This window comes from Grammomys surdaster, unplaced genomic scaffold (genome assembly GCF_004785775.1).
Source record: "Grammomys surdaster isolate TR1022 unplaced genomic scaffold, NIH_TR_1.0 191, whole genome shotgun sequence".
NCBI classification, from domain to species: domain Eukaryota; kingdom Metazoa; phylum Chordata; class Mammalia; order Rodentia; family Muridae; genus Grammomys; species Grammomys surdaster.
Window position 1 is genome coordinate 5,711,869 of NW_021604636.1, and position 27,984 is coordinate 5,739,852.

The following is a 27,984-nucleotide window of genomic DNA, read 5'->3' on the forward strand; positions in this document are numbered from 1 at the left end:
TTATATTTAAGTAACTTAAACCTTAAAAGGCTAATTTTTTTATTAATTTTATCATTTACTTTTATTAATTTATTTTGGCATTGTTGGGGATTAAGTCCATGACCTCAAAACATTCTAGGCAAGCACTTTACCAATGAGGTATATCTCCTCATTGGAGGTACAGTCCTAGAAAATTAACTTTAAATAAAGGAGACACATTTTCTGCTGCATATACAGCAATGCCTTTCATGTTATGCCAGTCTTGCATGAAGTATCCCATCTACATTTTGGGTGGGATTCTTGCTGTAAAGATAATGTTTACTCTGTGTGCTTGGGCAACTCAGTGGAGTCATGCTGATTTATATAATTTCTGAATTATGTTCAAGAAGAGAGGATTTTTTTCTGAAATAGACTTTTTTTTTTTTTTTAAAAGAAAGGCCAACATGGGACTGGCTATGTAGACCAAGCTGGCCTTCAATTCTCAGGGAGAAACCCATCTACCTCGCCTGAGTACAGGAGTATAGATTCATCTTAAAGAGCTTCACTCACAGTGCAAATTGAGAGACACACAAGAGAAGGGGAAAGGTTGGTAACGAGTGAAAAGCTGTGAAGCTCTAAGTGTGAGCTGGGTAAACTCAGCACAGAAAACCAAAATGAGTAGTGGAGAAAGAAACAGAAAACATGAGGTTCACTTTCATGTAGCTTTTTGGAACTTAAAGAATTAAATATTAAAAGACCAACTGAGTCTGGACATTTCCGTATGAGCTTCAGATATAGTGAGATAGAATTAATTCATAGTGATGTCAAGTATCAGATTAATTAGGACTAGGAGAAAACAAAACAAGAGGAGTAAGAGCCTAGAAAATAGGACCAGGAAAAAATACAGAAGTAATAATAAGCATAAAAATAGGGAAACTATAATTAGTCTACAAAAATTTCTGCACATGAAAAGTCTATGGTTCTTTCACCCTCGTTAACAGTCCTGAAAATATAGCACACAAAAGAAACAAAAAACTAGGAGCTTGGTCTGTTCTGGATGAGACAGTGTGCTAGGCAAACCCCTGCCAGTGTGGGAACAACTCCAGGGCAAAATGGGATTCATCCCAGTGTTCTGGAGGAAATGGCAAGAAAATAAACAATATAAAAATAAAATTAAACACCCTAATTACTTCCAAGTTCTTTACAGGGTTCTGGTTTAATATAAATCCACCAAAAATATCTATCTACCAATTCAATACTATAATAAAAATACACTTTAAAAAAAGTCAAAAATACTTCATCTGTATATAACTAATATGACTTCAAATATACTAACATAACCTTGGAGATCGAAACTTCTCTATTAACCTATCTTTTATGTCCTTCACTTTCCATATATATATATATATATATATATATATATATATATATATATACATATATATATCTTTCTCAATTTATTTTATTTAAAAATATTGTATTATCTATGTGTATAGGTATTTTGCCTATATGTGTGTCTATGTAACACATCTGTACCTGGTGCCCTTGGAGGCCAGAAGAGAGCACTGAATCTCTTTGGAACAAGAATTACAAGTTGTGAGCTGCCATGTGGGTGCTGGGAATCAGATCTAGATCCTCTAGAAGAGCACCCACTGTTCATAAGTGCAGGGCCATCTATCTCTCCAGCCCCCTAATTTACTTTCTTAAGATGTATAAATCTGGGGCTGGAGAGATGGCTCGGTGGTGAAGAGCACTGACTGCTCTTCCAAAGGTCCCGAGTTCAATTCCCAGCAACCACATGGTAGTTCACAACCATCTGTAATGGGATCAGATGCACTTTTCTAGTGTGTGTCTGAAGACAGCTGCAGTGTACTCATATAAGTAAAAAATAAATAAATTAAGAAAAAAAAGCTGGGCAGTGGTGGCACACACCTTTAATCTAGCACTTGGGAGGCAGAGGCAGGCGGATTTCTGAGTTCGAGGCCAGCCTGGTCTACACAGTGAGTTCCAGGACAGCCCAGGCTATAAAGAGAAACCCTGTCTTGAAAAACCAAAAAAAAAAAAAAAAATGTATAAATATTTATTTCTAGGGGTGAATTCTCATGAAAAATAGAAACCACATAACTTAACCATTTTAAATAAGGTTTTTCATACCTCTTTCCCAAATGCTGTCTTTAAATTAAACAGATCTAGGAAAAATCCTTTAACTATAATTTAATGTACTGTGTGATGCTCACTCTTCAGTGGTACTTTGACTGATCTAGAATCACCATGGAAACCCAACCCTGGTGTGTCTATGAGTGTGTTCCCAGAAAAGTAAAGAAGAAAGATCTTAAACGTGCTCTCCCACCTCATGGGGTGAGCTGAAACTGGAGACGACGTGGGAGAGCGCAGAGCTAGCCTCTGCCAGCTTTCTCCTGAGTGTGGACACAATGAGATTGGCACCAGATATGCATGTGCTGCACATCCAGGCCAAACACACAAGCACAGCATAAAAAACCTATGAGTTTCAAAGACCTGACTCGAGTAGTTTGTGAATTAAGTTTTTAATAACTGTAGTTATCTTAATTATGTAAAAGAAAAAAAAAGCAGAGTTGATGCTTTCTTCTATTAATGGAAAATGCAGATGAGATGTTAATATTCCTGTATTTCTTTTATGTGGATAAACACAACCTCTGATACAGTAAGAAAAGATACCAATTCTTTTGGTAGCAATAGCTTCTTTTTTCTTTTCGTATTTTACATTTAATTAAACCATACTCAAAATACAAAAACAAAACAAAAAAACAAAAATATCTTTTAAAATTTTAAAATGAGAATATGGAAATGTGACTAATGGGAAAGAAGAAAACTTTTCAGAGTGAATCTGTTGTCTCACAGAGCGTCTGCCTAAGCAAGCAGCAGAGTTCAGAATGTAATGTATTAGATACAAATGAAAAATTAGGTGAGCCTTCCTCCCCTCAACCTCCAAATTCTAGCAGTGTCATGGAAGGTACTACAAAGCCAGTGTAAAATTGTCAAACTACCACATTGGGAAAGTGCTGGAGATCCTGCGGTTAGGCAGAACTAAGTGGCTTTTTTTGCTATTCATTTCTGATCCACATACATTCTCTCTTTTAAAATTGTATTATACCAATTTGTATATTGTGTCTGTTGAGACTGGGGCACGCATGCCATGGCAACCCTCTCCTTTCACCACGTGGGTCCCTAGGGCCAGACTCAAGTCATCAGATCCGGAGGAAGTATCTTTATTCACTGAGCTACCTTGCTCTCCCTGTTACCTACATTCTTAAATCCAGGACTGTGGCTGGTAAGCATGTCCTCTACCCCTGAGCTATACACCCCTAGTCTCCACAGTTTTAATAGATTACAGTAAAAAAATTAGCATTTGGTATATACTTACTACAACAGATACAGATAAACAACTGGCAATAATTTAAGTATCACTTAATATATATTAATATTTATCCACTAAGTGTGAAAAGGAATGAGGAGGAAACACGGTGATGTTCATGTATTCTTGAAGTAGATGAAACGTTACAATATTCTTAGTATTTCTCTTACTGACAAAAAGGTAACATGGTTTTTTAACAGGAAATTATAATCTATCTAAAGCACTGAGTCTCAGCATAGAGTTTAGGATCCCTGTGAATCCCAAGATCCTTTCAAGATGTCTGCAGTTGGAGAGAGATGTCTGTCATAGGCCTTGAGTATCCTTGTACATGTCATGAATATAAGGCTCTGACTATTCTTTATATGATCATTTTTTAGGACTGCTGTTTACAGACAGTCAACTTGAAAGACCAGATAGTTTCTCAAAGAACCAGCTTACCTGGAGTTTGTTATAAAGCGCAGGACTCCCTAACTTACATGTTCCTTTCCACTATAGGCAACTCTAGAGTAACTATAGGCAACTATAGGCATCTATCTGAGCTCTCTGTAAACCTCCTCCAGCCTAGGTGGGAACAAGGCAAACAGACTCCTTACTGCTTGCTATGGTATGGCTAATACAGACAGTTTTCTTTGACATTCACTGTTTATGCTTCCTTTTGGTATCTACAAAATGGTTAATGATTAAAGTTATGTAGTGCCGTCCATTAGCTAAACTATTTTCATAATAGTATTAAAATGGTATGTGCAGTGTTTACTGTACTGGCATTTATACTGATTGTACAACAAGCAACTATTAAGTGAGGCTTCTGATGTGTCTTGAAGTGCAAGGATTGTCTTGGGGAAACTTGCGTAACACTTGAGTTGTGAGCTGAACTAGTCACTTTTTAAAAAGAATGCTATTTTCACTTCAAAGAATGAATGACATGCAGGCTATGGTTATTCAGACATTTTCTCAAAAGCAAATGAAGCTAGCCTGTCACTTTAAGGAAAACAAGTGACAAGACTTGTTGCCAATGATAAAATTTGAGCTTTCAAGTGAGAATTAAAATTTTGGAAAAGTTGTACCTGTTATAGTAAGCTTGACAGCTGCCCAATACTTAAAAGGTTTCTGTGGTGAACTTGGTGATGACATTAAATTCAATTTTTAAATATCATCTAATAAGTTGACACTTGAAAGATCTATAATCTATACAATTCAGTAAGCCAATAGTCAACTAACTAACTCAAAACCATACACAAGTAAAAAGACAGTCAAAATGTAAGACAGACCACTGGCTGGTAAGTAAGTGAGAATTTCACTGATGTGGCTTCAAATGTCACACTGCAGCTGACAGTTAAGAAACTGGACCAGTGAGATGGCTGAGCAGGTAAAGGCACCTGTCACCATGACTACTGGAGTTTGCTCCCTGGTACCTACATGATAGAGAGAGCAGAGTCCTCCTGCATGTTGTTCTCTGACCTCCATATGTGTACCAGGGTGTGTGTGCGCACATGCACACAAACAAAATAAAAAAAAGTAGCTACCTCTTACTAAGTTTTGGTGTAGCATCAAAGAATAACACTCATAACAACTAAAAGCTTTCCTATTACAGCCATGTTGTGTATGTGAGGATGGATTCTTGGCATATAATTTAATAAAGAAAATATAAACCAAAACAATAATACAGCAAATTGAATGTAGATGCATTCTACAACACTGAAAAATAATATCTTTGCCATGTGGTAGTGGTGTATACCTTTAGTCCCAGTACTTGGGAGGCATACGCAGGTGGATCTCGAGGTGAGTTCGAGGCCAGTGTGGTCTGTAGAGCTAGTTCTAGGACAGCCAAGGCTACACAAAGAAACCTTATCTTGGGGGAAAAACACCACCAACAAAATCCCCAAACAAAAAAAAATCAATCAACCAACCAACCAACCAACCAACCAACCAACCAACCAACCAACCAACCAAAAATTTAAAAAAGCATCTTCAAAGTAGATGTGGAGAGCTTTTAGCATGACAGATTTTAACATAGCAGTAAGACAAACTTGACTCCTTTGTGTATGTGGGGTCTGTTCCTTACCTATGAGGTTGTGAGAAAAAAAGCCTTTTCATGCTTTAAAGAACCCAAGGCTGGAAAGAATATGCCAACTCCATTTTGTAGGCTTTACAATTTAGAAAAAAGGGAGGGGCAGGATGTGGAAAATGTGACAACTTGGGGACATAAGGAGAGGAAAGTCAGCTACACTGAAAATACTCAAATTTGCTTAAATGTTAGAGAAGATGCCATGTCTTTTTCTAAAATTTCTTATATATATATTTTAAATATAGTTTTTCTAAAAATTCTTTTAATGTTAATATAAATTAATATATACTAATTTAAATTTAAGGGACTTATTAGAAATTTTCCTTAAATTTTTTGATATCTAATTTTGATAACTATGGAAAAAAATTTGAACTGCAGTGAATGAAAATAAAACTGGTTGGGTGACGGTAGAATGGGGCATTTGCTTCTACTGAAAAGGCAATGATTCTTTTACCATGGTACACATGAAAACACATTTTCCTTTAGTTTTCTATAACCCTGGCTGGCATGTACCACTGTTTGCTGACTACGACTACCGTTTCTATATACTAGAAGCGGGAAGACAAAAGCGAGCATTAACAGGACAGAGGAACAATAGTTAACAGGACAGAGGAACAATAGTTTTAACATTTGAGTAACTGTCAATTTTATTGCAATTTCTTCTCTTAGAAAAGTTACATATAGTAGTACTTTTGGATGACATAAATTAGATATAACTTTCTGATGGAAATACCTTTGTGATCAATGCCTTGATAAAAAGCCTAAAATTTAAGTTTTGTTTAAATGATAAACAGTATGTCTGTCATCTATCTGTATATTATGCTCACTTGATACAAAATCTAGACTATAATATACAGCAGCTTAAAAAATGCCAAAAAAAATAAAGACTAGCAACAGAAAGTAATGTCTAAAGTAGAGAAGGAAGGTACAGGGCCCAACACTTAGCTAGACATTCATAAGTTGGAAATCAACCAGAAGACTGGGATTTGTAAATGTACACAGTGCAAGCAAGAAGATGCCATCAAAGAACTAGACCTGTCAACCTCATATTTTACAAACCTCAGAAGGCCCGAAAACTTAATGGTTATAAACTTTATACTGCCTTCAAGCACTACCCACACAAAAACTGAAGGGACGTGTGCTAGTTGCTTTCTGTCAACTTGACATAAACCAGAGTCATCTGAGAGGAGAGCCTCTCAACTGAGGAGTTTCCTCCATCAGGTTGGCCTGCCTGTGGGGCATTTTCTTCGTAATTGATGTGGGAGAGTCCAACCCACAGTGGGTGATGCAATCCTTGGGCATTCCAGGTTGTACAAAAAAAAAAAAAAAAGAAAAAGAAAGAAAAGAAAACTGAGCAAACCATGGGGAACAAGCCAATAAGCAGCATTCCTCCACAGTCTCTGCTTCAGTTTCTGCCTCCAGGCTCCTTCCCTGAGTTCTTGCCTTGACTTCCCTTCAGGATGAACTGCCACTGTAAGATGAAATAAATCCTTTCCTTTATCAAGTTGCTTTTGGTCATGGTGTTTATCACAGCAAAAGAAAGCAAAGTAAAACAAGAGAAGTTGGTACCAGGTCCATAGGGTACTGCTGTGACAAACCTGACCATACCGTTTTTGGAACAACTGTGGTAGCATTTGGAACTCTGAGCTGCAAAACAATGAGTGCTCAAAGCTTAAAAGGAACTAAAATTCAACGCATGTGCACACACCAGGGGGGGAGAGTGGCGAGGGGTGGGGTGGGAGGGAGGAGGATGCATTTTTTTCACATAAATTAATTTATTTATAATTTTTTTTTTTTTTTTTTTTGGTTTTTTGAGACAGGGTTTCTCTGTATAGCCCGGGCTGTCCTGGAACTCACTCTGTAGACCAGGCTGGCCTTGAACTCAGATCTGCCTCCCAAGTGCTGGGATTAAAGGCATGCGCCACCACTGCCCGGCCATAAATATTTTCAATTTTAAAAGTTGTTTATAAAAAGTAGTAACAATATGTGATTTTTTTTAGTTCTCTAAGCACTGTCCATCAACATCCTCTGTAAAGTCTATATTTATAGTTTTTCAAATTCTTAAGATTATAGGCCATAGTATTTCTTCCTTCTGAGCCTAATGACAGGATTCAGGAAATGGAATTCATTGTTGTCATCTGGTGCTGGGGACTAACCCTCTCCCCTACCCTCTACCACCAGCATTTTCCGAATAGATTGTAACCTACAATGCCTGTGATGCTTTAAAAGAATTTGATTCTTGCTCCTGGAAGAATCAATAACTTACTTCGAAAGAATAGAATACTGTGGAAATAAAGGTGTGTGACTCTCGTGACTAGGTCACAGAAAGCATCTTGCACTTTACTCTTGGATCCCTTACTTTGAGGCAAGTTAGCTGCCAGGCTATGAGTAGACACCCATATGGCAAAGCCTCCTGCCAAAAGTTATGTGAGTGAGCCATCTTGGAAGAGGATCCTCCAACCAGTGCAGCCTTCAGTCTATAATCCTGGACTACTTTTGATTTCAGCAACATGAGAAGTTGTGAGCCACAACCACCTAGCTAAGTCACTCCTGAATTTCTGACACACAAAAATTGAGGAAATAATTTTTTATTTTATGCTGTTAAGTTTTTGAGTAACTAGTTGTATGACAGTGTAAAACATGTAACTACTGTAGTGAACAAGATATGAAACTCAGTTATTAAAGTTAAACTATAGGCACATTCTTTCAATGCTGAATAGAATACTAAGTGTCATCTCATGCTAAGCCTTGATGTCTTGATCTCTTTATGTCCTTTTTAGAACGTCCTGCATACGTTCACTCTAAGAATAACACAAACACAAGCTGAACTCTAAATATTATTGTTACTGATTGAGTGATTGCATTACTGGAGACTGAACCCAGGATGCACACATACTAGGCAAGCACTCAGTCACAGAGCTACATCCAACCCAAGTTTATGTTTCTTACAGTCAAATGTTCTAAAATGCTCCCCCTGCCCCAACTACCTTTCATTCCTTTGCTTCATGTTTCATTTCTCTAGGTAGCCACACAAGTGTAATTTGCTAAAGTGTCTAACAGCCTTTCCTCTCCTGCATATTCTAGCAGAAATAGTTTAAAGAAAACCAATCTTCAAGCTACCCATCAGACATAAGGACAAAAGAACTGTAGGTGGGTAGTAGCAAATCCTTCTTCTACTGGTTAAAGGCATTTTTGCTAACTTTCTAATTCATACAGAAACAAAGCTAACTGATTAGAAATATAACGTCTAGAAATAGACTTGTAGGGGGAGATTTAGCTCAGTGGTAGAGCGCTTGCCTAGCAAGCACAAGGCCCCGGGTTCGGTCCTCAGCTCTTAAAAAAAAATCTATTTAAATATTATCAACACATTAAAGTACATCTTAAAGTGTATCTATACCCATTCCTCCATGCCTTCCTACTCTCATTCTGGAGATTCTACAAAATAGGAACTAAGTGTGGACTGACTTCATTTTGAAAAAAACACCTAACATAACAATATATTTCAAAGTTCTATTCCTAGGACACAATTTCTCATCTATATTAGCCAAGAGTGAATTTATTTATAACTTATTAAGTACATATCAATACAGAGCAAATTCACAAGTAGATCAAAGACTTCAAATTTGAAACCCAAAACACAACTGCTAGAAGAAAGCACATGCAGACGTAGACCTCTAAGACATAGGTATGGGGAAAGACTTTCTAAATGGGACTCCACTGCCTAGGAATTAAGTCCAATAATTGAAGACTAGGACCTCACAAAACTAAAAAGGCAATTAAGCAAGGGAAGAAGCCGTCTGCAGATGGGATAGAATCTGACAGTATCCATCTGACAGAGGACTAACATACAGAGTATACAAAGAATGAACAGATCAAAGAGTCAAGCAAACAAATGACAGGACTGAAAAATAGGCTAGAGCCCTAAACAGTTCTCAGTAGAAAAAATAAAGTTAGCTAAGACATACCTCAAAAATTGTTTACCATACTTGGCGATTAGGGAAATGCAAAGTAAAACTACTTTGAGATTTCATCTTACCATTAGAACAACTAAGATCAATAAAACAACGGACAACATATGCGGTTAGAGGAACCCTCATTCACTGTTGTAGGAAGTTAAATTGGTGGAGTCATTCTGGAAGCCAGTTTGGAGAGTCCTTAAAAGAACTAAACATGAATCTACCATATGATCTGGTCTAACGCCTTGGCATGTGCCGAAAGGACTTGACACTCCCCTCCACAGGTACTTGCTCAGCAGTGTTCAGAGCCATCCTAGTCACAAGAGCCGGGGAATGGCAACAACCTAAATAGCCTTCAACAAAAAATATGGATAACGAGAAGTGATACATATACACGATGGCATACTCTCCAGCTCTAAGACGTGAGCTCAGGATTTTCAGGTAAATGGGTAGACCTACAAAAGATTATACCAAGTGAGACAACTCAGACCCAGAAAGAAACACTCCATGTTCTCTCTCACTTGTGGTTCCTAGCATCAAGTCCTCAGAAAGGAGTAGAAAACATGGAGTAACCACAGACACCAAAAGGACAAAGGAACCATAGTGTGTGGGAGGTGAAGGGGTAGCAAGATACAGATGATATGAAGTAGGAAAAAGAGTAACAGGGAGTGGGTCTGGGAGGGAGGTGGTTAGTAGAGAGGGAGGAGGAACAAGGGACACATAATCAAGATGCTTGAGAACGCATCAAGGAACTGTATTATTTTATATTTACCTAAAATTATACATGGTTCATAAGTATATGTGCACACAGACATATAATATAGTATACATATTTATTAAGGGAAGCTAAGCCTTTTGTGCTGACGGTGCTCCCCTCAAGAACCACAGACCAGGTATAAGAAAGCCTCCTTTTGAAAGGCTGGCAGTGACTCCCAACACAGTACAGATGAAGTCCTGATTCTGTCTTAGAGGGTAACAGTGGGTTCCCTATGGTTGAAAACATCTCACACTTAAGACACAGGACTTTGATGATGAGAGCTCGATCTGATCTGAAAGTCTCCTTCCTGTGGTTTAACTTCATGGTTCCAGAATATACTACGTAAGATGTTACGTAGAGATGTAATTAAACAGCTGTAATACAGACGAACCATGACAATAACAGCATGACAAGATACACAGAAAGGTGTGATAAGTGGCACTCCCATGTCAGTGGCAGTCAATAGTTGTCTAACTTAATCTTCTGATACACTGAAATTGAGGAAATAACTTTTGTTTTTATGCTGTTAATTTTTGAGTAGCTTTAGAGAAACTAGTTATATGACAGTGTAAAGCATATGTAACTACTGTGGTGAACAAGATGTGAAACTCTCAAAGCCCACTCAACAGGAGAGAAATCATGTCTGGTATTGCAAATCTATTTAGCTTCTGGGCTAGTGAGGTCATGGATCTTAAAAAATAATCTGCTAATGCTACTTTCTTAGACCAGAGTACTCCTCACTACATTGTAAATCTTATCCTTATACCTACATTCAAGTGTAGCTAGCACCCCAAATCAAAGAAGCTTCTCTTTACAGCAAATGGAAATCAACAGAGAAAACCACACTGGACACAATGCTGAGATAAACAGATGGTGGGGAGCCCAGTCCCAACGGATACAGCTACATCACTGTTCCTTCATCTATAGGGATCATAATGAAAGAGTGGAGAAAATATTGAGAACTAGAATACCAGGAGGTTGGTGAGAAAACTGTAAGAGCTAGAATACCAGGAATTCAGGTGTGAAACATCTCTCCTAGAAATGGCTGCATAAACAAGACCAGAACAACGGCAGTATCAATGGACATTAACTTGGGAGGGAAAATCTCATGGGGGTCTCACCCCTAGACAAAGAACTATAGGCACCTAATGACTAGTGAGAGAGGGATCATTAGCCTCTCTCAGTGATAAGCACCCTTATTGGTTGTCCAATGCAGAATGGTCATCCCTGAAACCACATATATACAAACAACAAAAATAGACTCAGAAACTAGACACACAGACACACAGACACACAGACACACAGACACACAGACACACACACACACACACACACAAATTGTAATAGTAATCAAGAAAAAAGAGGTTATCAACTTGAGAAAGGGGAGCATGTGAGGGGCTCAAGGGAGAGTAGTTGGAAAGGGCTGGAGAGAGGAAAAGGAGAAAAAGTGATGTAATTCATTTTAATTAAAAACACTAAAAGATAAGTATGACTATAAAAAAGAATAGATTTCTTGTCTAAACATTCAGTTTCCACCTAGCCCTTTGGATCGAAGATAACATAAAAGAAAAAGAGAAATTTAAAATACAGTTTATTTCTATTAAATAGTTACAACACAAGAAATGGAATTCATGAGCTAGAAAAAGAAAATATGGCTATCACATAAATTTCTCTTGCGTTACTGATAAGGATGATGATGGTAAGTCACAGAATTTATATTTATTCCTTACCCAGAGCTTATTTCTTTAGACCATGTTCCATGGTCTGTCCACAAATACAGTACAATTGGTGCAGCATTATTAATTCTTTGGAAATAAGCTAGCCAAGCAAAGAAAGTTGAAGGAAAAAAATAGAAAACAATTTAAACCTAGGATCATTTTTCTTACTATCTAACTCAGTTTAGAGTTTTATTACTTTGTTAAAATGTATACTTCATGAAATGCTTATGATTCGAGGGGACTGGGGAACTACGAGGAAGCTTGGAGAGATGGCTCCGCAGAGCTCTTCTGTGTCACTGTGAGGACTGGAGTTCTGGTCCTAGTACTCAATAGCAAGCAGAGTGCCTGTGTCTATCTCTAACCCAACAATAGGGAGGTGGAGGTAGGATGGCTGGACTTGTTGACTTTCAACCTAGCAGAAAATGCGCATCCCCGATCCAGCAAACACTCTACTTCTGGGGCTGAGGAGACGGTTCAGTGGTTAAGATCATTTGTTGCTCCTTCACAGGACCCAAGTTTGATTCCCAGCACCTACACAGTTCTCTTCTGACTTCCATGGGCACTAGGCACACATGGTACATAGGAATGCAGGCAAAACACTCACATGCATAAAACTCACAAATAAACTTTAAAAAGACTAGGTAGAGAGTGACTAGGTAGAGAGTGATAGTGGAGGACACTTGGTACCCTCTCCTAGCTCTGTGAGCACGTAACAGGCACAATACCCACACATACTAAGAGCATATTAACATACAGACACACACCAACAAACAAATCTTTCAAAAAAACTAGGAAATATGAAGCTTAAGGATAATTTTAAATATAAGCGATGCTATTTAGGAGGGTATATCATGTTCGCAGATATAGAACTGTGTTTAGAATTCTAGTGGTAGTTGGCTGGAGAAAGACGGCTCATCTGTAAATAGTGTATACTGTTCTTGCAGAGGACCTGAGTTTGGTTCCTACTACCTTCTCTGTATAGCTCACAAGCAACTGCAACCCCAGATCAAGGAGATTTATGGCATTAGACCTCCATGAGCGTCCGCATACATGTGCATATATCCACTCAGACACACAGATAGACATAACTAAAAATAACAAAATAGAGGCTAGAGAATGAGAGTTCACTGGTTAAGAGCTCTTACTGCTTTTATAGGGAATCTGAATTTAATTTCTAGCACTCACATGGTGGCTCACAACTGTCTCTAATTAGTTCCAGGAGATCTGATACACCTTCTGACCTCTGAAGGCACTGCATGCATATGGTGCATACATAAAATTAATTTAAAAAATCTCTTTAAAAAATTTCAGTGGTGAGTCATTGCCTCAAGAAGAAGAAATGAAATATATTGTATATCAGCATTTAAATGCTAGTTTTTACAGAATCAATGTTAGGGGTGAAAAAAAAATTGTCTGCCTTCTTCCCATGTTCTACTCACTCAAATTGTACAAGCATATAAACTAAATAATCTATAACTCTGTGAAGCCTGATCCCTTAAAAATGAGACTGACAGCACTTCCTACCTTTGACTGCTTATCTCTCAGTGTTCCTAGTTTCACTGTATCATGTGGTTCATCAAGGCTCAAATTATTCTTCCTTCTGTCACTGTCTTCAAGCAAAGGTACATAGCCATAACTGTTATCTGCAAGACAAAACACTTGTACATCAGTAGAAAGCCCTGGAAAATAAGTGTAATAAAATGAAGACAGGCGTGGTGGCCCAAGCCTTTAATCCCAGCATTCTGAGAAGCAGAGAGGGGCAGATCTCTGTGAGTTTGAGCCCAGCCTAGTCTACATAGTAAGTTCCAGGACAGCCAGGGCAACTTAGTGAGACTTTGTCTCAACAAAACAAAACAATAGCAACAACAAAACAACCAACCAACAAAACAAACAAACAAACAAACAAACAAACAAAAATACAATCTCAGTAATTTCAAAGAATATACTATAAGCTCTAGTTTTATAATAATTTATATAATATTTACCATGGCAAGTTGCCCATTTATTGAGTTTTTTTTTCCCACTAAACACTTATTTCCCCATAAGCCAATGGTAAAATATATAAAACTTAGAAAGGTAGAATTATACTTCTTGCATTTCCTTTATTAACAGTTAGACCTTAGAGCTTTTCTTCTGGAGGAAGGGGTAGTGTAGGGGAGGTACTGGCTAGTGCTCCACTCCCAGGCCAATTAAGCTTTTACAGATCAGGTTTTAGGTTTGTGGTTCTTGTTTAGGACAATTACTTAAAAAAAAAAACCTCCATGCTTATAGAAAATTAGAAAATATAGTAATGACAACAAGTATGGGGAAAAAAAGCACTAGAGACTAAAGATGGTGATTATCTATTGACTGCAGGTCCCGGGATCCAATGCCCTCTTACAGTCTCGGAGGATAAGAGGCACACACCTGCTGTAGAAATATATGCAGGCAAAACACCCATACACATAAAATAAAATAAAATAAAATAAAATAAAATAAAATAAAATAAAATAAAAATTAATTAAACTCTATTTTAAAAATCCTATAATTTTCATTACTCATGAACTATTCTTAGCATTGTGGTTTATATTCTACATTTTCTTTTCTACATATAAATTCGAACAAGAATGCTTTTCTGTATACATGAAAGAAGCTTAATTTATTTTTATATCTTGTTTTCTTTATTTTGCTGTACATCATGAACATATTTCCTGTTGGTAAGTTAACAATCATCACTGCTTTTCTTGGCTACACAGTTGTTCACTGTAACTTAACTTCTGGACATTCTACCTTTTTTGATTATTTATTAGTTTATTCAAAGGACATTTAAAGGGAGAGACGGCTAGGGCAAGGAATGAGGGAAGTGCACCGAGCTTCTTCACCCTTTCTGGGCTCAGGACTTGCTCAGCTATCTGGGAGCTCGGATGCTTGTTTTGATTTCTGACCTCTAGAAACCTACTGTGATGTACAATGTATGTACATCTTCTAGAACTTGCACAAATTGTCTTATAATATATTCTTATGGCTTCTATTTTTCAACTCAAAGGCACATACTTTTTAAAAAGCCTTTTGGTATTCACTGGCAAAGTACTTTCCAGGAAGTTTTAGCAACCCAGGTTCCAGCCTACAGAATATCCACTTCCTCATTTCCTACAAGTTTCAATTAAACAAGCATAATGTATAGCTGCACTATGATTCTTGCATTAAAACTAATAAAAAACTAACAAGATAAAAAAGAAAAACACAAATTCTCAAATTTTATCTCTTCTCTAAAAAGTTTCCAGAAATACATAAAAAGAAAAAAAAAAAAAAAAGAAGTACCTCGACTAGAATCCACAAGAAGCAGCTGTGATTTTAGCCTGTCAATAAGAGTTTGTTGAAATGACAGCTGTTCCTGTTGCTCGCGTATTCTTTGTTCATAGTTCTCAGTCTGCTGACAAAAAAAACAAAAAACAAAAAACAACAAACCAGTTAGCCGGATGCTCACTGACAGATGCATTTACTGTCTATTAATAGGCACAGGAGCTGCCTGTCCCACCCAGGTAACTGAAAAATCTATTCATGAGTTATTGACTCCATTATAGTATCAGTGACTTAAAACAATTAGAGGAATATGCAACTTTAAAAAATTATCTTATTTAAAGAAATTCCAGTCAAGAGTTCGACACTATGTTTTCTTGGTCTTCTAGTAAAGATAAAAATTATAATTTGCAATTTAATACTTGTAAATAAGAAATATGCATGAATGATAAAGTATGTGCTATATTAAAGTTATGCTTTAAAAATACAAACCAGTCTTAAAATTTTATGTGTTAAGTAAATACTGAAATTAATTTTTAGAGTACAAAACCATGGAATAACTGCCTAGAATAAAGATTATAAAAGCCAAAAAAACAAATATAAATTCTAAAAGTTTTGTGGCCAGATATGAGAATGCCAGAGTTAATTTTTATTATATAAAAACACTATTTGTAGAGGCATAACCCCCTCATACTTTTATTCCACTGATCTTGCTATTTTATTATAATGGTTGTGACAACAAAACAATGAAAATGACATGTATTAAAAATACAGACATATAGATGTGCCAACCTTCAAGAAAAATCTCAACGTGTCACACCACAATTACCTAATGAGTACATTCGTAAGAGCTGCATTAAGAAAGCACACATAGTATGAAAGTCTCTGGCACTTTTTACAAATGACTAAATGTAAATTTCTCAAAATATGAAAAGAATTCTAATAATTATACCAACATTTGGTATATACTAGATGATTTGAATTTTTTTTAAAGAATTAATTATTTTATGTGAGTACACTGTAGCTGTCCTCAGATACACCAGAAGAGGGTACTGGATTCCATTACAGATGGTTCTGAACCACTATGTGGTTGCTGGGAATTGAACTCAGGACCTCTGGAAGAGCAGTCAGTGTTCTTAACTACTGAGCCATTTCTCCAGCCTGATGTTTGAACTTTTTAATTGACTAAATCAAAAGTTCACAGTTAATGAAGTTGTATTATTTTCAGGTCCCAAGTAAGCCTAAAGTTCTTTATAAATCAAAGATCTGTTCCTTATGTCTCAAATATAAATGCAAGAAATAAAAAAATACCTCTCTGTATTTACTAAAATAAAAGATGGACTTTTATGCGTACTTGGAAAAGTGGTTAAGTAACCCAGCTGGCATGTTAGCTTTGCATGTTGCCTGGGAGCAGTCTTACATAACATTCCCCATAGAACTTCACAAACAATGTTAAATATATGTTGATTATTATAAACAAAAGAAAGAATCAAGGATAAGTCTCAGCCTTAGAGAATTCAAGCCCTAAATATCTAACCCTAGGTCCCAATAAAGTCTATTACAGAGCCATGCTTCTCTTATTTTATGCACATTGGCACCCAAGCTGCTGGAATGAGTGGGCAAAGTGACTACAAGGAGGAGGCAAATGTAACAGCTAATTCATAATACCTTAAAAGTGTCTGGCTACCTATGTTCTCTGAGGTGGAAGAATCTGCAATATGCTATGGTCTGGCTTATGTGCTTTATGCATTTACAACATTTTCGTTTCAAAGAACTTAAAATTCTTCATAACATAAACAAGCAATTTTAATAATTACCCATTTCCCCACTATATCTGGATAGGTGCATATATCCTTGAGCAAGTAGCCAGGCTTAAAAAATCCTAGCAAATTAGAGATAGTGTAAGAATAAGCGTCTAAATTATTCAACTCTCAGACCATGCTTCATCTATTATGCGCATTCCCCAACCTCAGTGGAGAAACCAAAATACCATGTATGTTCATTTGGAACCAACTCAGAACACGTCTGCCAATTAATTTTCATCTTCTTCTCTCCAGCCTAAAAACACACTTCAGCACATCTGTTTATATTGTATTATAATAAATAATGCTGAAACGTATTAAATAGCTGGGAAAATTAACATATCAGGGGCCATTTCACATAAAAGTTCTTGAGATGTTTCTTAAATCTGATGATAATGTATTATAAAGCCAAGGCAACAATCTTTTTACATAAAAAATTAATATGCTTAAAGTGTAGCTGGGCAAATAGTGGAGCTATAGTCCAAGTTCTTCTGAACTTTTCATGGATTTATTGTATTCTAATCTGTCTACATGTCTGACCAGCAGGGACTATTTGTTAGGGTAATCTCTAGTGTCACAGTGTCTAGCATATACTGAGATGTTCAGTGTATATCAGTCGAATAACAAGCTAATTAAATTGTTAATGAAATATCAAAGAAATTGATGTGCCTTCAAAAATGACCTGAAGGAATAGAGGGATAAATGACCTTGCTTTTGATGCTTGAAACTAAGTAAAACACATTTACTTTTTTTTTAAAAATCAAAGACTATGTTCACTGCAAATAAACAAGTAAATGGCATAAAATATTTTTTAAAAAAATCAGAAAATTGATGCAGAGTTACATTATTTTAAAAGTTACTACAATAACAAAGCAAGTGCATTCCAGTACTATCAAAGACCCCACAAACAGAAAATTCACTAACAACCACATTGAAAATGTACAACAGTAATGTCTTGTCAACACTTCTGTACAGAGCACAGACATGACAGCTAAAACAGACAGAAGAGAAGATGCTTTTGACAGCCAGTGTGTGTGAATGATTCTTTGAGTCAGATGGCAGCAACAAGTTACCAACTAGGAGATCTGCATGACAACTAACCATCCATCTGTATCAAACACCATCTGGCCAAGATGACTCTGGCTTCTGTGTACTTGACACTCCTTCTAATTCCAAAGACTAGCAAAACAAGTGGTCTGTCAGAATCTAAGAAGAAAACAGGTACATAGGTACTTGTGTCGTAAAGGGTTGTGTGTTCTTTCTTAGTGTTCACCAGCAAAACAGCATGATAGAGATCAAATACATAATAATACATACCATCAATTTATCAAAAAGGGTCATCAAAATATACTATAGTCTATCATGAATAAAGCAAAAGCATCATCCTAAGAATTATTCTGAAGCTGGAGAGCTGGATCAGCAGTTAAGAGCAAAAGCTGCTCTTGCAGAGGATCTGGGTTAGGTTCCCAGCATTCACAGGAAGTTCACAACCATCTGTATTGCTATTTCCAGGAGATTCAATGCCCTCTTCTGGTCTCTGCAGACATAAGGCATGCACTTGATGCACAAGCACATACACGGACAGAACATTCATATACATGAAATAAAAATAAACTCAAAAGAAGTGTTCTTTTATTAGAGCAATTTTTTAGTCCATTCTCTTCAAAGCACAGATACCATATTTCCAATAATTTTGGACATACAGCTGTTCAAGTTTTCATGAGTTTCATAAATATTAAGATAGAGTTGTTAATTGAATTTTTTCTTGTTGCAGACATTGGATGCTCTAATTTTTCATATTTTCCAAGATGTTTACTTCCTATATTGAGAGAAAACTTAAAATGTCCTTAAATCATCTGTACTATTCTCCACTGGTCAAATACTATTTGTTCTCATCTTCAAGAATTAATCCAAGACATTCTGAAAAAGTACAATGGCTTTCTTCCAGTGATTTTTACTAGGGAATTTAATAAGTGTTGAGTAGATAAAACATATTTTTAATTTAAAAACATTTTAAACTGCTCCAAGATTAGTAGATATGAGATCTTTATTGAAGGCTCTGCTTGCATAAAAGTGCTCTCAACAGAGGGCTCCACAGTTCATGAAGGAAAATAAATATTATTTACGCCAATATACAGCTGTTTAGACAAAAGCTAATAACTTATACACAACCTGTTTTTAAAATCCACCATAAAACTTTGGTAAACTGAGTCATCAATTTTACTTTCTTTTTAAGATGTACAAGATCATATATCTTGGCTTACATGTAGCTCTGTTTTCAACCATTCTTTGTGTATTTTAGTAGGATTTAACTAGGATATATTGAGCTGGAAAAATCAGATTATGAATTTGATTCTCTACTGCTAGTACTGTCATCCATTTCTCAGCATAGTAATTGGTAATGCAGGGGTGGGGTGGGTTAGGGGGAAGGAGCATTCTTGTCAGGAGTCATAACAAACATTCCATTCAACTGAAGCTCAGACTTCCTCTGGGCCATTTTGGGCTTCTGATGCCCTTAAGCAAACAGGCTAAGAAAAGAGTAACAGTGTTAGGCAGGGTGATTGATCCAATTACAACATGGTGAAATTGGATTGCTTCTCCACAATGGAGGTAAGAAAGATTATGTAAGGAGTACAGGAGAATCTTTAGAATGTCGCTTGGTGCTACCATGTCCTGTGATTACAGCCCCTTCAGCAATGAAGGTATGGAACACTCCTTCAGGAAAAGAGCAAGAGCTGCTGAGGTGATTGCCAAGGGTGTAGGAAATACAGAAGAATGGGTAGTAGAGGAAGGTACTTAAATACCAGCTAAGGTCATGTGACTAGTTTGAAGTGAGGATAATAGTTGACATGAGTGCCTCTGTCATATTTTATAAAGAATGCATTTGTACTGATATTTATATTTTTTACTCAATTTCTTTATTATGTTATGTAACATCAATTAAAATATCAATTGTTATCACATTTAGGTTTGAGATACTCATAAGTTTGAGAATGTCCCCTGAGAAACATGGCCACCTATTCTAATTTTTAAGATGTTGTAGGATATTTGATCACACTGTGAACCCCAAGATTGTGTTATTTACTGAAAAAAATCTTTTCTAGTTGGGGTGTGGCTCAGCTTTAGCAGACACCTTTAATCCCAATGAAGGTCAAGTTAGTTTATAGAATGAAGCACCCATGTTTGAAAGTGATGTTTAATTGAATGGCAGACAAAGTAATGAATCAGAGAAAGATTTGACAGAATAGGCTATGCTCAACTCTCATGAGAAGAGGAAAGGGAAGCAACATAAGAGAGCAGCGTAGAGAGAAAAAGAAGAGAGGCAGTTTTAGTGATAGAGTTTGACAGATATGGGCTGAAGAGAGGACAAGCTAGACACAGACAGACAAAAGGAGCCAGAGAATGAAAAGGAACCAAGACAGAAGACAGAAGGAGCCAGAGAATAAGAAGGAACCAAAAGATCAGAACAGATTGTTAAAGTATGAGGTCAAGCAGAGCAACTCAGGAGAAGCCCAGAGACACCAGATTGATTTTTGTCAGCTTGGAGAAGAGTTTGAGCCAGAACAGCTGAGTTGAATCAGCCAGCCAGAGATCAAAAGAACTAGGAAGGGGCAAGCTTATTCAGCAGTAAGTCTCAGAGGCTGAAAATATTCTGGGTCTAGATAGATTGTATGGAGCCTAGAAGCTTCTAAACTAAGCCTATGTTAGAGACAGAGGCAATAAGTCTCGGAGACTATTAATATAGGAGAATAAAAATTACTTTTACAATAAGGCATTTGTGGCTGGTTAGTTGAAGGATAGTTAAATCATACTGCATTAATTATGATCTGGTTAAACATATAATGTTTGCGATTATATGTGTTTGGGCATAATTATGGTCTGGTATTGTTTCATTAGGAAATTAATCACAACATAAGGAGATGTGATTGTGTCTGGTAACAAGGAGTGGACTTGTGATGGCTATTCTTTATTGTCAACTTGACTACACTGGAATTAACTAATCCCAGAAATAGAAGGGTGTATCTGTGAGTGAGGTTTGCTTAATTTGAAGTGGGAAGATATATGAGGTGGGAAGACACACATTTCAACAGTCAGGTCTTTTGAGGAAGGAAGACAGGAAGACTCATTTTTAAATCCGGACCACACCTGCTGGATAAGGACATGAAAGAACAATGCTTTTTGCTCTTTGCTTGCTTGCTCTGGCCTCACTATCAAGTCCATTCCTTCACTGGCATTAGAATCTACTTATTCAGGATTCTTGTGCATACTGAAGACCAGGTGAGGCATCTTGCTTCATAGACTGAACAATTTACTAGATTCTTGGACCTTCTATCCATAGGCAGTTGTTGTTGTATTAGCTGGACTATAGCTTGTAAACTATTCTGTGTATTTATTCTGTAAGTTTTGTTATTCTAGAAAACACAGACCAAAACACTTTATAATCCAATTTTGGTTACCCCCCCATCCCAACACACCTTTAAGATCTTGGCTTCTAAAAGAAATAAAAATAAGCGTGGATGGTGGTGCAGACCTTTGATCCTAGCACTGGGGAGGCAGAGGCAGGCAGATTTCTAAGTTCAAAATCAGTCAGGTCTACATAGTGAGTTCCAGGACTACCAGAGCTACATAGTGAGACCTTGAAGCAAAAATAATCTTTACTGGATGATCAAAAACTGGCAAATATAAAATACAGGTATATATTAACCTTTTTGTAAATGTTAGATCTCTTAAATAACAAATAACAAAGAAAGTATCTACATACTACTTAGAACTGTGGGAGCTGTACCATTGAAGTCTCCACTGGATTAATGGAGTTTGGGTCACTGTAGAGTGTTCTTCAATGGCAATGTTTTATGGTATAGTCAGGGAAAAAAAATCCATGAAGACCCCATACTGGTAAAATGACCAATATGTAACTTTAGTCTGGGAGAATCAAAGGCCTGTCATCCAAACCAGGAGATCTGTAGACAGAAAACATGGGTGCAGGATTATCTAGAGTCTTGAGGGTGCAACTTCTACGTTAGAGTATGTAAAAGATAAGACATGGACTCAAAGAACATTCTCTTGCCACATAAGTTTATATCTGCCCTGCTGGGTTTTAGATAGAATCTGTTATCCCCTTTTTTTCTCCCACTGGTCCCTTTTAGAATGGCTATGTCTATCCTATACTTGTCTTATCATTGATTTTTAAAATACTTTCATTTTACGTGTTTTGCTTGCCATCTATTATGTGTATCATGTGCATGGTGGCCATGAGGGCCAGAAGAGGGCATCATCAGATCATCTGCAACTGCAGTAACAGGAGGTTGTGAGCTGCCATGTGAGTGCTAGGAAGCTAACTCTGGCCCTCTGGAGAAGCAGCAAGTGCTCTTAACTACTAACGCACCTCTCCAGCCCCTCCGCATCATTTCACTTTTTTAACCATATAACTCATTTAATTCTTTTTTTTTTTTTTAGGCTCGCAACTGGTAAAGATGTATTACAGGATTACACCTTTAGTCTCAACTATATCCAGTTGAGATACTTAAGCAAGACTTTGTAAGATTTTTGTAAGATTTTGAAAGCTGGGATGCTGAGCAGCTCTGAGCATGGGTGCTGCACCTGCAGCATGAATCACTAGTAGCAGCTGGCCAATTCAGCAATATCCAGTGCTTTGAGTGGGTCTACCCTGTTATCTATTCCATCTCCTAGCTGCTTGAGTGCCCCAGTGATGGGGGCCATGTCATTTCTGTTGAAGATGAAATCTGATGCATGGCTGTGATAGAAGACGGCGGTGGCCCCTGGCACCCTCTGAGAGACTGCTGAGCGGCTTCTGACTGTAAAAGTCACGGGAGCTTCTTTTGCAGTGGTACTGATGACTGCAGACTCACAGCTGAGAATGAGAGACAGAAGGTTTCCGTGACAATCGCTTCACTCCCTCTCTCACCTTTCCAAGAGTCTAGAGAAGAAGCTATTTTAGAGAGCTCTTAAAAATTGTGATAGGGATACTGAAGTTAGCCCTTCATAGTTGATGGTTTCTGGTGGGGGTGGGGAAGGACTCAGTGTTAAAATCTTAAGGGGCTGGCCACTGGGAGTCTGACCATGCTCCAGTGAATCTATGGGCAACCAATATAGACTTGGTATTTTTTCTTTCTTTTTTTTCTGGGTGGGGTGCGGAGGTCACAGGTTGGGAGGTGAACCTGGAAGGACCAGGAAGTGAATGGGATGGGATACATTATGTAAAAATCCCAAATAATCAATAAAAATATTGTGTTGGATATTAAGATTTTTAAAGCTGTCATTAGAATGCATCAAGTCTTTGTGGGCAGGAAGATACATTACATACATGAATTTGAGGGTATAGAGAGCAGGGGCAGAATGGCATGTTTTGAATGTGTGCAAAATTCATGTTAAAAAGTGAGGACAAATATTGTTTTTTTTTCTCATGGAGGATGCAGAAAACAGAAGCTAGCTTCAAAATGGACATTGGCCTTTGCAAGACATTTAGAGAGGTCTAAAAGTTTTAACAAAACATTTCTGAGGATTAAAACATGAGAGAAAAAGTGCAGATATTTTTAATTATAAGGAACAGGAAATTATTTTATGGCTTAGAACTGACAATGTCTATAAAAAAGTAAGACTTAAAGCAAAAATTACTGTTATTACTTTATTTTAATACCAGTAGCTTCAACAGAAAAAAAATAATAAAATGTTTTATCTACTCTAAACAGAGAATATATTGAGGAATAAGAGAAAAAGAAGTAGAGTGTTAAATAATGAGATTATTGACACCTTAAATGAAAGCATTTTCTTCTTGGTTATAAAGCTTTTAGTGCTACTAAAGACAGACATACTTATCATTTAATAAAAATACTTCAAGTTGTATTTTAATTTTTGTTTTATATGTATGAGTGTTTTTGCCTGCACGTATGTATGTGTACCACAGGTGTGCCTGGAACCTGAAGAGGTCAGAAAGAATATCAGATCCCCTGAAATTGGAGGCATAGAAAGTTGTAAGTTGCTATGTGGGTTCTGGAAATTGAATCTAGGTCACCTGAAGGGCAAGAAATGTTCTTAACTGCTGAGCTATGTCTCCAGCCCCCATGAAAGTACTTTTCATATTTATATTTTGAAACAGGGTCTTTAGCCCAGGTTGCCTCAAACACATTATGTAGCCAAGGATAACCTGAAACTCATCTTCTGGCCTCCACCACCTAAGTGCTGGGATCACAGGCATGTACTATCACTTCTTGTTTATGAAGTGCTAGGGATTGAACCCAGGGCCTTGTTTACCACAGTAAACTATTATGCCACCTAAGCTACATCTGTAGCCCACAGAGGTACTCTGTACAAAGTAGTACTCATAATAAAGTGCTTCTTTGCTTCAGATGAGTTAGTACTAGCCATTACAAATGATTACTTATTGTAGTATACTAATGGTCAGAAAGCACTACAGAGTACCTGTGATTAAAAGAAAAGATCAAAACCAAATTTAATCTTATTTGTGGCTTTTACTTTAGCTTCACTGGTTCCTCAACACAGCTCTTTAGCAAATTGGATGGCTTTAAATATCATGCACCAGTCACCTTTCCTATCAGTATTTAAAAAAATACAACTTATGGAATAGCACCTGAGCAATTCTTGCATTAAGAAGATTGTTTCCTTTCTATGCAAACCTGTGAATTTTTTTTAATCAACACTGAGCAAAAAAAAAAAAAGATAAATTTTATTTTACGTATTTCTTTTCAACAAAGAGGTTAATATCTTTTGATTATATAATGAAATGACTCTTAGAACAAGGAGTAGAGGTCCACTGTAGAACATTTTCTACAGCCTAATATTTATGTTTTATAATTTTACAAAGTTCAAATGTTTCATTTTATTACTGATTCTTCTCTTGGAATTAGTGAGTTGGGCTTGGTAATTTATAGAGCAAATGGCCACATATGAAAGTCTCCAAAACGCTAAAACATAGATGCTGGTAAGAGCCTTCCTTGTCTGAGAAACCTAGGAGCAAGCTGACCCTTGGCACACTAAGTCAGAGGGAAATGATCTGCATAACAGACCTTTCCACCTCAAGGACCAAGGAATGTGCTATTTCTTAGGACTTAAGGCTTCTTCTGGTCCCATATATTTTTCTAGCCATTCTTCCTTGCCACTGTTCTCCCTGGTGATCTGTTAAACAAAACACTGTATTTGCTTATAAACATGGCTTAGTGGTTGTATAGTATCTTTGAATATATTTGCATCTACACTCTGCATCCCTCCGAGCTTCTTGGAAGCTCTTTGGGTTTCCTTGCCCCTTTGCTGAAAACTCACACTGTAGACTTTACATCTTATTTCATGGACTGAGCTCTGCTATCTGTAGCACTTGCATATTTCCCCAGAAAATGTTACAGGGAAAGTTAAGTTTAAAAAGATAATAAGCAAGGTCAAAGTATGAAACCTAGTGTCAGAATGGTTTTTTTTTATTATACTACAGATGATGTAATGGCTAATAAATTTCAATATTAGCAGATGATGCATCACTTTAAAATAAGGACAATTATTAATTCTTTCCCAAGGATATAAATATCTCAAATAAACCTGTGTGATATTGCGTGAATTTACAAGGGTCGAACAATGAAGTAGTAGATGGGGAACAAAAAGACAAAAGCACCATCCTAGCCTATCATTGTCAGTACTGGACCATCCACTTATATGAAATGCAAGACAATATATCACTCTCTTCAAAACTGCTGCTATCTGATATTTTGGTCATTCTTTCATATTCACATAGCTTCTCTACATCTCACTAGTCTGACCATCATTCCAGGAACTGTTCTACTTCCTTAACTCATTCTAGCTACCAGCTTTTATGACTTGAGAAGACATGGGATTCTAACTGGTAATACAGTCTTTTCACTCGTACATTCTATGTTTAAATTTGCTCTTTCCCTTTATACAGAGCTCAGCCTCTCTCCAGCTTTTGTTCTTAGAAGGATCTTTCTAGTTTTAAGCTCATGTCTCAGAGCATATACGTTTCATCGCTTCTGCTCATACTTAACTTCTTTCACTCTCAACCCTTTAATTTAGCATCTTAATGTATAAGCACCACTTAACTCTGTATCTTATCTACTTTTATTTAGCTGCTGAACAAAAGGACCAACAAATATATAAACTGCTATTACTAAAAACTCAAAATAATTTGAATAACATACTTTTTCTTATTTCTTACCCAATGTTATTTCAGTATTTTACCCTCAGATCACTTTATCTAGTACCTGACATTAATTTCACAGGACCTCCCTCCCTCCCCCAAAATAAACAAAAAAAAAATCAACACTCTTAGATGACAAGCCCTCTTTCTTCTATATCCACATTTGTCTTCACTTGTGTGTGTGTGTGTGTGTGTGTGTGTGTGTGTGTGTGTGTGTCTGTGTGTTGTCTTGTTCTTTCCAGTCCTGAGACATTACTTGTTTTCTATTCCTGGTTGATTTCTAACGTAAGCTTTGAATTTCCAGAAGCAAACTGACTGGTTGCCTTCCTTCCTCTTACCTACTTTCTCATTCTTTAACTATCTTCTGCTCTGTATGCTAGACTCAGTACTGAACAAAACAAAGTCTCAAACTTCTCACACCTCATAGGGACTTCACTTTGTTAGTAGACCAATATGTAAAAATAACAAGAACAACAAATCTCTCTCTCTCTCTCTCTCTCTCTCTCTCTCTCTCTCTCTCTCTCACACACACACACACACACACACACACACACACACACACACACACACCTTGATATAATGTAAAAGTAATACATGCTTTCTGAAAAAAAAAAAAAAAGCAAGCAGAGCTGAAGAGTAGTAGAGACTACTTTTAAATTCAAGAAATCCCTCAGAGGTGGCATCTGAGGAGACCTGAAAGCAGCAAGGAAGCGAACCATGGCACCATATAAAGGAAAACCACTTCAGAAATAGCAATTGTAACAGCCCTAAGGAAAGAATATGATTTGAGAAATTTCAGAAAGCATGTGTAATAGGAAGATTGTTAGAAAACAGAGTGGCAAAAGAAAAAATATTTATGTGTGGCTAGGCTACATGTGTCTCTGTACTGAAATCTCAAAGCCAACAAGGTCACCTCATAATCCTTCTAATCCTTTCAATAGTCCTACACCCTGGTAACTAAGCTTTCAAATAAATTGAGCTTGTGGCAGACCCTTCTTATTTAAACCACCACAGTCTCCAACAAGAACTCCTTGGAGGCCTACAGAATTGAACTTATACTACTCATCAGATGGTCCTCCACATGTTCCAAAGGTCTACACCTAAGCATAGAACTGAATTAAGTATCTTATTTCTCCATACTCAAACTCTACCTTCTTCACCACTCTTGAAATCAGTCATCAGCACTAAAGTAGTTATTCTAAAGTCATTCTAGAGTTTATTACCATCATTTTCATAAGTGACCTACATTCAGGTGCTACTTGTTTTCCATTTTAGCTCCTAAAGAAATTTTAGATCTTTCATTTAATTCACCCATAACTGTTACTTCAGCTCCTTGTTTTGAATTCTTATAATGACTGCTATTCGTTTGTCTCTTAAGGCAAGGTGCAATAAATGAGAATACATACTTAGTATCCAATATATGTTAATAAAGGTTTAATACATTACACAAATTATTAATATATTATTTTTAACTAATGCCCATAATGGAATTTATAAAGTATGACTAGATGATTGCCATCTTTTTTTATTACTTGCACTTAGAACACATGTAACATGTCTTCAGTATGTTTGCTGAGCCCTTTGTCAGTGTCAAGACAATTCTAAAGCATATAATTCTTCAGTAACTTTTGACTGAATAAAGATACAATACATACTAGTTCGTCATATTCCTCATAATGAGTTTGTTATTTTGCAGCTCTTTCCCTGCAATACCTCATCCTTGTGAATGGACTCATAGGACCACTTAGTAGGGCATGCAAGGTACCAAACATTCCCTTACTTCATGTTTTACACACTCACACAGACACACACAGACACACACACACACAGACACACACACACACACACACACACACACACACACACACACACACACA

General features: G+C 36.9%; 1 protein-coding gene across 3 annotated transcripts in view; it reads right to left on the reverse strand.

The window, feature by feature from the left end:
* The window catches only part of Tank (TRAF family member associated NFKB activator), a 73,172-nt gene that overhangs the window by 13,347 nt on the left and 31,841 nt on the right, over positions 1-27,984 (reverse strand). For 2 of the 3 annotated variants that reach the window (XM_028769266.1, XM_028769267.1), the window contains exons 3-4: positions 15,149-15,260; positions 13,373-13,491 (exon numbers count right to left, since the gene is read on the reverse strand). In XM_028769266.1, the coding sequence (XP_028625099.1) occupies positions 13,373-13,491; positions 15,149-15,260 (231 nt within the window). The remainder of the gene's footprint in view (positions 1-13,372; positions 13,492-15,148; positions 15,261-27,984) is intronic. The other variant, XM_028769268.1, reaches the window with a different exon arrangement.